Source organism: Microtus ochrogaster, unplaced genomic scaffold, assembly GCF_000317375.1.
Source record: "Microtus ochrogaster isolate Prairie Vole_2 unplaced genomic scaffold, MicOch1.0 UNK33, whole genome shotgun sequence".
Taxonomy (NCBI): Eukaryota; Metazoa; Chordata; class Mammalia; order Rodentia; family Cricetidae; genus Microtus; species Microtus ochrogaster.
The window spans coordinates 724041-735427 of record NW_004949131.1 but is presented as its reverse complement, the minus strand read 5'-3'; the positions used below and the strand labels follow the sequence as shown (position 1 = coordinate 735427).

The following is an 11387-nucleotide window of genomic DNA, read 5'->3' as shown; positions in this document are numbered from 1 at the left end:
TCTTGTAGACCAGGCTGGTCTCGAACTCACAGATATCCGCCTGCCTCTGCCTCCCGAGTGCTGGGATTAAAGGCGTGTGCCACCACCGCCTGGCTTCCTTTTGATTCCTAACACTCATGTTGGGCAGCTCACACTGGCCTGTGACTCTGGCTCCAAGAGATCCTATGACTCTAGCCCCCACAGGCACTGCATCCATGTGTGTTTGTATATACATACACACACAATTAAAAATAAAAATAAAAATTCATTCTTTAATCTTTCAATATCTCATCTAAAATGTTCACTTTCCTATCTCTCTATTGAATAAACAACACCCAACTGAAAACACGAAACACTTTCTTCTCCAGCTCTTGTGACCTTCATACGTGTTACTTCATTTATCTCTGTTCATCATGATAGCAGATGAACTTTTTTTCTGTTGTGTTTTTCAAGATAAGCTCTCATTACGTAGACCAGGCTGACCTTGAATTTACAGAAATCTGCTTGTCTCTGTCTCCAGAGTGCTGGGATTAAGGGCATGGGCTGCTACATCTGGATCAAATGAACACTTTTTTTAAAAAAATAGTTTTTAATCTGTGACACTGGGGGCGTGTAGAAATACAAGGAATTTACCTTGAATTGCCTTTTAACTCTGTCTCTGTCGTGTTCAAATGTAACTGCTCTCTCCATGGCTTGGTATTTTGCTTCCAGTGCCCCCTCTTTTTCCCGCAGTATCTTCTGATAAGTTTTCTGAAGTGCCTGGAATAATTCACCTGTTATCTCTTAACAAAAACAGCCTTGCCTTCTGATATATATGTTACACATGTTAGGATTTAATACTCTACTCATTATTTTTATCAACTATCAAGCATGTCTATGTCATCATTTTATTCATGCAAAATAGAAAAAATGCAAACATGTTTGAATCCTAGCAAGCAGGTTCTGCAGCAATGAGCTTTCAATGGACATGAACACCTTTTCTTTGAAATACTGCACCAGCTCCCAAAGTCTTCTATGCCTCAGGTTTTCTAAGAGACTAAGAAATGCAATTTGTAAGGCTCAGCTTGAAGAATAATTAACTACGAAAGTTTCCATGCTCCACGACAATATAGATTAATCCTTTTACTGTCCGCTGAGCCATTCAGTCTGATTCCACAGTGGGCCTCCAGTAAATGTCAACACGGCTGAGTGAAATAAATCTGGGAAAATTTCCTCAAGATTATGCAGGCAAGAAAGGAACAGCAGGTTATATAAGGAACCGGGATTTCTGACCAGTGACCTGTGACTTTGGGTCTGTCAGCACTTTCTGCGCTGGCTTCTTCATCCTACCCCTTCCTACCTGCCATTTATGACTCTCAGTGGGCAGTAGTGCACACACATGAAATCAGACCAGAAATGCACAGGTCCACCTTATATGGGCAAGTGCATTGGTCAGCCAGTGGAACCCGAGGGCAGCAGGAGTTGCAGCGAGGAACGTCTTCCCAGATTATATGCTAATGGCATACTAGATAATGATGGAAATGAGGAACGTCTTCCCAGAGAATATGCTAATGGCATACTAGATAATGATGGAAATGAAGCCTGACTAAAAGAAGGCGCCTTCTTTTATGTAAAGCCTGAGCTATTTATTTAATGCCTACTTCAATGGGCCCTGGAGCTCTTGGGCTGTCAGAGATCTTACTCAGGGAAAAGAAAGGAGTAAACATAACGACCACCAGAGAGGCTCCGGGCCACTGGCATCAAGTCCCAGACTTTTTGCTCTGAGAAATTTTGTTTTACCTACTATCTGAATGAACTAAAGCCGATCTGTTAAAGGCCTACAAAGCATCAAAATAACGATGAGTCCATTAGCCAAATGGACTACGGGAATTTGAGTACTCTCAAGGAAGGTTTTCAACCACAGGAGTTAAAAACGGTGAAACCAGGAGGTTTCCATAAAAATTCCTATCATATCATTAAAACCCAAAACTTCAAGACATCGCAAAGAAACTGAGCCAAGCGCTCCATGTTGGAGATACGTTAAATGGGGAGGAGTTGTATGAAGTTTCATCACAGTGTGGCATTTGTGGCTTCAGGACTTGGGATGATTGATTCAAGGTGTCTAGATGAATGAACCGGAAATTGAAAAGGGGGAGGAAAGAAGCTGATAAGAAATTAGTTTAGATTCAAATAATTCCTCGTAAACAAGGAGAAGTTTCCGTCCAACTTGGAAAACAACTAGATTTGTGGGCTGGGGCAGGATGGTGGTGCCACCAAGTGGCTGAGCGGCACACCCGGGTCTCAGTTTCCCCAGCGCTTCCCGCTCACAACACGCTCTGTCCCGCGTTACCTGCAGCTCCGCCCGCAGCCTCTTGTTCTCTGTGTCCAGCTTGGCCTCTCGGCGACCCATGGACAGCAACTCCTGGTTCTTGCTGACCCGGAAGATCTCATACTCCTTCTTGAGGCGCTCGAACTCGGCTGCCGCGTACTCCAGCTCAGGCACTGACGAGCCGGTGGACTTGAAGCTGGCTCCCAGCAGCCCGCCGCCGCCCGCCGCGCGAGGCAGCGACCCGGGCCCGGCTCCCGCTCCCCTGCGGAACGAGCTGCGCAGCAGGCGGGCCTTGGGCTTCACCTCCACCGGGATCTCGCAGGCCTCGCCGCCGCCCGCTCCGTACGTGTCCTCGATCACCTCCCCGCCAGCAGGGCTCACCAGAGATGAAGCTGTCCCCATGGTGCCCACGGCCAGCCGCGGCGGCTCGCTGGGTCCCAGTAGGAGGTGGGGCCAAGAGGGCGGGGCCTGGGAAGCAGGGCGGAGCGCAGCGGGAGGGGGTGTGACCAGGAGACAAGGGCGGGGCCAGGAGGGGCGGGGTCCAGATGATGGGGCGGGGTGCAGAAGCGGGGAGGGCTGAGGCGGGGCTGAGAGAGGAGCAGAGCAGTGGTGAGTGGGGCCTGGAGAGAAGGGGAGAGGAAAGTGACACAGAGAGGAGGCGTGGTTTCAAAGAGAAGGCGTCCAGGAAGGGGCGGAGCCAGGCCTTAGGGGCGTGAACAAACAAGCAGGGCGTGCTGCGGCTGCAGGAGAGGACTCGGTCTGCAGAGAGGGGTGGGACGTGGCAGAGAGAGGAGGCGTGGTCAGGTGAGGCCAGGGCCCGAAGTGGAGGTGGGGCCGGGGTTTGGGGACGTGACCGGGTAAGTGGGACGCAATGTGGCAGCCGGGGAGAGTCAGAGTGGGAGGGTCCAGGCGTGACAGCTAGAGGAGGGGGGGCGGGTATCTGCAGGAGAAAAGAGCGGCACCCAGAGGGCGGAGCCAGGTTTCAGGGGCAAGGCCGTTCAAGCGGGGCTGGAGCAGCTGCTGGGGAGCTAGCGGCCTGCAGAGAGGGGCAGGACGAGGCAGGGTTGCGAGAAAGGAGCGTGGGGGAAGAGCGGAGTTGGTAACACGGACCGGAGCTGTCGGGCCTGAGAGCTGGCTTTTCAGTAACAGGCTGCAGGATTGAGTTGGGCAAGCCGGGGTGGGGGGTGGGGGGGAGGACCAGGAGAGGAGCTATACTCCAGGACGTCTAGAAGGGAGGACTTCAGAATAGGACCTAGGCTAAAAGCGAGAAGGGCGCTGCTTCGCTTACTTTGCGAGAACTAGATCGCACACCAACCTGCTCTTGCTCCACCGCTGCTGTCTCTGCTGTCCCAAATTAGGGTCTCCTCTCCCTAGAGGCAGTTCAGGGCCTAGCGTGTCTCTCAGTATGCATGTAACAAATAATGTTGTCCAGGAAAGAACTTTAAAGCGTTACCACATGAGACCACGGGGTCCATCCTTTGATAAGATCAGGTTTTATAACTCATGGCACCTGGGACGCTGGGGATCGTACACTAGACGAAAGGAAATTATTACAATTATAGAGTCTGCAGGAAGGGAACACTTGCTATCCTGGTTGCCCTTGGTCTGTTAGCTTGTCTTCCTACCCACTCCAGGTTGGTGCCCAAGGTTTAAAGGGACAAAAAGGGCAGAAATGACTTTGCTTGACACTGTTGAGAGCTGTGAGCTGGTACTCTTTATGCATGTCCTTTCCTTCTTAGGGAGTACCGAAATTCCTTAAAGTGCCAGCCACTCTCTCCGATCTGCCATTATTCTCTGATTACTGGAAATTCCCTTGCCCAAGTGTGATATAATTTTATTCCATCTTTTGCTTACTCCTTCCCTGGTTGCAAGGAAACTAGTGGCATTTTAAGCATGTGTCCATGCAGAGCTTCCTGCATGGCGACTCGCGTGACCATAGGGTCCCATCTGACCCACAGACACTGTCGGGTTTCCTGAAAAGCTGAGATAACCATACAAGACGTCTGCAGTGAAATCCTGGGCCCGGCACCTGGGACAAGAAAAGGGAAGCAGGGAGACTGGGCAGAAGGAGAGATTGCATTCTGCCGCATTCCCGACAAGGACCTCGGCTGTCCTGCACAGATTGTAAAAGCTGGGATGGCTCCGTAGATTGTTCTATTTTTTATTTTTTTTATTTTTTATTTTTTATTTTTTTTTTTTTTTTGGTTTTTCGAGACAGGGTTTCTCTGTGGCTTTGGAGCCTGTCCTGGAACTAGCTCTGTAGACCAGGCTGGTCTCGAACTGGTCTCGAACTCACAGAGATCCGCCTGTCTCTGCCTCCCGAGTGCTGGGATTAAAGGCGTGCGCCACCATCGCCCGGCCCGTAGATTGTTCTAAATTGGTTTGGGGGCTAGGACTTCATACTTCGCTTAATCTAGTCATCTGCTCTCTTTAGCTGGGGGAGACTGATGGCTGAGAGTGGTCTGCTCACAGCATTGTTAGCGGCTGAAGTAGAATCCGTCAGTCACCTCTACCACATAGCAAACAGTCTTTCCTCCAGAGAACTCTGGGAATGCCGGTCCGATCCAACAATAACTGCTCCTGAACTCCTTCCACCAAAGTAGTTGGTCATCTTTTCTGCTGGCCTTTGTATTTTTCTGAGTTGAAGGGTTACATATTAATTTCCTCAAGTAGTACCATAAGATTTTTCAGGGGAAATATTTCCTCCGCCATAAAACCCCAAAAATTCCCTACATTCTCAAATTCTCTTTGGTTGCTAATTTCTGATGTCAGTTCCATCAACTTAGATCAGAGATTTAAGAACCATTCTCCAGATTTCTTTTCTTTCTCCTTCCCTCCTTCTTTCCTTTTCTTTCTAAACCAGGGTGCCCCATAGCTCGTACTGGCCTCAGTCTTTCTTTGTAACCAAGGATGACCTTAAACTCCTGATCCTCCTGCCTCCACCTCCCAGTGATTACCACTAGATGCCACCATGGTATGTTTAAGCAGAGCATGCTTGCCAGACACAACTGATTTGTTCCACGTCCCTGTCCCATTCTCTAGATACCTGACAATTTGTTTGAAAATGTTCATGTTTGGGATGTGGTTCAGCTGAAGACATCTATGAGTGTACCATCACCCACCCCTTCCAAAAAGTGACAGAAAAGAGCTACACTAATTGATGACAGAAAAGAGCTTAGATCCCACTAAGAGCCCCAAATCAACCAATTTTTTTTCCCTTCACCTCTTTGGTGATGAACTCTGTTTGACATGTATTTCACCTTTGTTGGGCCACTTTCCTTCTGCCTCCTACATGGCTGCTGTTTCCTTGTGGTACTCGCTGAACCCCGTTTCTTCAGAATGTGGTGTCCTTCTCTGATAGTTATCCAGAATTCTGCACGAGCTTTTCTGTTGAGCGTTCACCCTCATGGCAGCAGTTCTAGCAATCATGGTGCACCCTATGCAAGAACCACTTCCTAACTCCATTCTGCATCAGCTGTATCTGCGTTTGTGTGGACTGATTTCCACTGTCAGCTTGGCAGGATTCGGAATCCTCTAGAAGACACACGCATGTCTGTGAGGGCATTTTCCTGAGAAGTTTAACTGACAGCGGTGAAGTGTGCACAACCATTCTTCCCACTGGGGCCCCAGAGTGAGTACACAGGAGAGAGCAACTGGACTGTCAGGATTCATCTCTATTTTCTGGCTGAGGTTACAATGTGAACAACTTTCTTGCCTTCCTGACAGACGGACTATACTCTCAAGCTGTGAGCCAAAATAAAACTACCCTTCCTCCCTCTCTCCCTCCCTCTCTCGCTCCATGCCTCACTTCCCTCCTTCATGTCTCTCTTTTCTCCCTCCCTTTCTCCTTCCCTCTCTTCCCCCTTTCTCTCTCCCCTCTCTCCTTTCCCCTCCCTCCCTTCCTCTCCCTCCCTCTCTCCCTCCCTCTCTCCTCCCCTCTCTCCTTTCCCCTCTCTCCTTTCCCCTCCCTCCTTCTCTTCCTCCTTCTCTCCCTCCCTCTCTCCCTCCCTTCCTTCAGTTACTTTTTGTCATGGCAATGAGAAAATTAACGCACCATTTTGCTAACTAGGAGGGATTGGATTTTTATTTTGTAACTTTTGGTTGTTATTGTTGCTGCACCAGATGTTATGGGCTCTCTCCTGAGCATGTGCAGTAGAACAAATAACTGACGCTCTGGGAAGACCTATTAGGACTGTAGCCAAAGACTGCTCAAGTGTTTCCTGGCTGCCCAGACCCGAATAATCACACAGAAGCTATATTAATTACAACACTGCTTGACCAATGACTTGTGCGTACTCCTAGCTAGCTCTTACATCTTAAATTAACCCATTTCTATTAATCTATGCATCACCACGAGGTTGTAGTCTACTGGTGAGGTGTCAGTGGCATCCTTCTCCTTCAGCAGCTACATGGCATCTCCTTGACTCCGTCTACTCTCTATATCTGTGTTCAGAGTTCCTGCCTGGCTTTGCTCTGCTAAACCATTGACCGAAACAGCTTTATTCATCAGTCAATAAAAGCAACACACATACTGAAGGACTTCCCACATCATATGACCTCAGTTCTCACAAAGCTCATGGACTAGACTAGTTGTCACTACCATCTTCAAATACTGTCAAATGGCTTTGTAGATTCTTCAGACACAAATCTGGGTTTGTTGAGACCCTGAAGCTGTCTGCATCTATAGAGACAATGACAAAGACATCATCTTTTTCATCAAGTAACTATACATACATTCATGTTCACCTTGGATAAGCATACATTAATGCCAAGGTAGGCAAACCAAGTAAATGAGCTCAAAGATGACCATGTGAAGGGGCTGGTAGTAGATTTCCACCGAGTTTATTAATCCTAAAGCATGGTAAAAAACTATAGTCTAATCTCAATTTCATCATCTGTTCTTCTTAATGCTTAATAGAACCTACCTACCTGATTCTGCATTTTCAAAGTATAACACTGAACAGAAAGATGCACCGAGGAGTAAAATCTAGCAGGTGGCCTGTGACTGATTACAGAGAGATGCTTTGGGGACAGAGAAATGGCAAAGGCCCTTCCTTGCTGCTGAGACTGATGGCCCAAGTTCAGTTCTTGAGACTCATGTCATAGAGGTAGAGAATTGACCCCTGAAAGTTGTTCTCTGACTCACAAATGCATGCCACAGGTAATTTAAAAAGATAGCATAAACCAGGCGCTGGTGGCGCAGCCTTTAATCCTAACACTCAGGGAGGCAGAGGCAGATGGATCTCTGTGAGTTCCAGGCCAGCCAGGTTCTACAGAGTGAGTTCCAGGCCAGCCGGAGACACACAGAGAAACCTTGTCTCAAAAAAAAAAAAAAAAGATAGCATAAGAGTGGGTACTTTTTGAGATAAGGTCTCACTTTGTAGCTCAGCCTGGTCTTCAACCTGCTTCCTCCAGGCCACACTTCCAGTGTGCTCAGATTACAGATATGCATCGCCACACCTACCCTGGTTACAAACAGTTTTAACACTTTGCTGATTGAAAGATGATACAGTTTACAACAAGAAGGGGCTATGTGTGTGGGACCAAGTGCCAAAGGGGAATGTATTGCCCTTGTTAAAAAAGCATGAAGAATTCCAAGCAACAGCATCAGAGTCTTAGCCCCAAAGTACAGCCCTTTGAGTGTGGGGCCCTGGGGACCAGCATATGGAAGTCTTCATGGGGTTACATGAGACTACCATTGTTTTGACCAAAATACTGTAGCAGAAGTGACATTGTTACAGTTTCTAAGATGAGTCTCCGAGAGAATGGCCACTCCATTTAGTGTATCCTGGAACTCCCTGGAAGACTATAAACAGACTGGCAGGCCTGTGAGCTCATGAGCCAGGGACAGTCTCAGCTGAGCCCAGACTTCCAGTGACCCTTCCCAACCCACGTGTGATGAAGCCATCTTTTCAGTTTTGAGCAGCCCACTTAGTATCCGGGTGCCGAGTGACTTCAGTGCACCCCTCAGTGAGCAGAGCCACTTGGCAACTAAGGAAGGCAGAAATATAACAAAACTGCTCTTCCTTCCAGCCACCACCTTTTGGAAGAATTTGTTCTCACACCCAAAGGAAAAAAAAATGCTTTCATTTGATTTGAGTGACAGGTCAGATGAGCAAACAGCGATGCTGCTCTTCAAAATGGGACTCTGAAGAAATGACACCATGTATTTGGTTCTCAGATTCTGGTTTGAAATTCCCTGGGACAGCTGAGTGTAGTGGCTTAGCACTGATCTCCTAGCTATGGAGGCTGAGGTGGGAAGATTGCCATGAGTCCAGGCTGACCTGAGTTCAGTGTTAGGCTATCACACACCCAAGAAGGAGGAGAGGAGGAGAGGAGGGAGAAAAAGAAGGAACAGGAAGAAGAACAAAGAGAAAGAAATGATGAATGAATTACTTGGGGTACTTATTAGAAATGGATAGATACTAAGTTTCTGAGATCGGACTTTTCAAACCTTCATGCTCAGTTACTCCCAGGTGATACACACCTACTTTACAATCTCAGCACCACCGAGTTTGCATTAAAATATGGGTAGGAATGACTTACGTCCTTACTGAGTTTAGTAGGATAGCTCCCTAACTGCACCCACACAGTGGCTCTGAATAGGGATTCACTGCTCAGATGTCATCACGGAGCTAATGGATTACACTCTACAGGATAAGTACAGGGAATCATGATGGTTGGAATCTACCCCATCAGTTGAGACACTACTGTGGAATAAAGACTCAGCCTTATCATTCATTAAAATCACTGGGAGAACTTGAAAAAAAGAAAGCTGATGTCCAGGCCTCACTCCAAAACTATTAAGCCAGGATCTCCAAGGAATGGGGTCTATACACCATTGCTTCTTAAAAGCTCCACAAGCCTTGTAATTCGTAATCCAGGTTGAAAATCAGTGGTTTCATCTCTGCCATCTGTCTCCTTATTGCTAATATGTGCACGGTCCCCTTTGGTAAGCTTCATTCTCTCTAATATTCTTTCTTTATCATCTTGAGATAGGGAGTGGGTCTGAAAAGTTTATGCCTTCAATAGCATTTAATTTGAACCTTAAAAAGAGGCACCTGTCTTTATCACAAACATCCATAGCACCTTGGAACAAGTACCTCATGGTCTAGAAATGCTACAGTTGAGTCTTTCTAGAGAAAAACCTTACCGTTTAATTACTTCAGCCTTTTTCATTTACGCAACTGAGGCCTCCTTATTACAAAGTCCATAAGCAAGACTCCAATTTGGGGAATCACCAATTGAGGATTTGTTCATCCATCGGTGATTTCACACTTTGACCAGTAGGTGGCAGTCTAACTTAGGAAAAAGCAACTTGGCAGGCATGTTGCCTGCTCTAGGAAGGATCATCTTTCTGATGTGAAGGTATCCAGCTAGGGTGGTGTGTTAGTCACTAATGACTACGCTGCTGTACTTAGTTTACATCAGAAGTAATAACATGACTCAGCAATAGGTTTGAAACAGACAGGAGCAGGGATCCACGTTTCTTTTTAAATAGATACGAAATATTTAAGTCCTCAAGAATCATATGGTCTCTGCCATAATCATTAAATTTTGTCATTATATCACAAAATGGCCCTACCGATAGACAAAAGAAAGGCATGGTTATAGTCCAATAAAGTTTATGTGCAATCACAAGTGACTGGCTGAGTAAGCGTGGGACTGAGCCCGAGTCCTGGCATGAACAGGGGAATTCTCCTCAAACCTGGGTGGCTTTCAGAACTGGTTAAAACTTACATACATCGAATTTACTAGATCAAAATATTTATGAGTGAGTGGTGCTCATACAACGGAATAAAAACAAAAAATAAAAAAAAACCCTCTTTGTGACTGAAGGAAACATTAAGCCCCAAATAAAGTTAACTGTCTCTTGGGGAGCTATAGATAAGGCTCAGCTTGGCATAATATCATATTCTCAGTATCTGAATAACTACCCACAATGTAAAAGATATAAATAGAAAGCTTAGACTCTGGTTATTGGTACTCTCAAGAGAGGGCTCGTTTAGGGCTGGGATGAAGCTCAGTTGGTTAAGTGCTTGGTTAAGCCTTGGCATGCACGAAGCCCCATGCTTGATCAAAAACTACATCTCAAAAACGGTGTGGTGGCACAGTCTATAATTTCACACCCTACGGTGATTATAGGGCTACACAAGACCTTGTCTCAAGGAGGATGAGGAAAGGGAGAGATGTCTGTACAAAGCCTGGTACTGGGAATGTCTTCCCCCTCGGCACAACCTAGCCTATTTTCTGATGTGGGATTCCCCTCCGTATGCTGTGAATACCACTGACTAATAAAGAAACTGCTTTGAACCTATAGCAAGGCAGAACTTAGCTAGGTGGGGAAAAACAAACTGAATGCTGGGAGAAAGAAGGCAGAGTCAGAGAGAAGCCATGTAGCCCTGCCATAGACAGACGCCGGAACTTTACCTGGTAGGCCACAGCCTCATGGCAATACACAGATTAATAGAAACTGGTTAAATTAAGATATAAGAGTTAGCCAAAAATATGCTTAAGCGATTGGCTAAACAGTATTGCAAATAATATGGTTTCTGAGTGATATTTATTTTTGGAGTCTGGTGGCCAGGAAACAAATGCGTGGAAGGGGAGATGACCAAAGGAAACAGGAGAGGAGAAGGAAACGTCACAAATAGCACCCACTGTACAATACTAAGAGTTGGCCGCTGTCTCCATCTGCAACAGACAAATGAACACTAAATCTCTTCACAAGTAATGCGTGTGTTAAAATGGTTGATCTTAACTTCGAGTTTAAATGATGAAGGATTCATCATTTAGATAGTCTCCATTCATGACTAAAATTTTAATAATTGTCATCATAAATTGATAGATTTTGTTTTCGTGTGTGTTAGGTGTTGGATGGTTAATTTGAGATTTTTTTTCTCTCTGTGTGTGAATATGTGAGTGTGTGGGTGCATGCGGAGGCCAGGGGTTGACAGCAGACATCTTCTTTGAATCATGCTCTGTAGACGTAAGTCACAAACGATGCCACAGCAGTTTGGAATTAAAATTAACAGGGTAGTATTTATTTAAAGGGGAAAAAAACTTACAGATCACCGTCAGCCCTCTGTACGACCAGGAA

The 11387-nt window shown here is 46.3% G+C and overlaps 1 protein-coding gene across 3 annotated transcripts in view; it reads right to left on the bottom strand.

Annotated features, from left to right (window-relative positions):
* The window catches only part of Nphp3 (nephrocystin 3), a 39163-nt gene extending 36450 nt beyond the window's left edge, over positions 1-2713 (bottom strand). For all 3 annotated transcript variants that reach the window (XM_026789949.1, XM_005368457.2, XM_026789950.1), the window contains exons 1-2: positions 2309-2713; positions 613-738 (exon numbers count right to left, since the gene is read on the bottom strand). In XM_026789949.1, coding sequence (XP_026645750.1) covers positions 613-738; positions 2309-2689 — 507 coding nt within the window. In that variant the 5' untranslated portion in view covers positions 2690-2713. The remainder of the gene's footprint in view (positions 1-612; positions 739-2308) is intronic.
* Positions 2714-11387: the final 8674 nt, after the last annotated feature.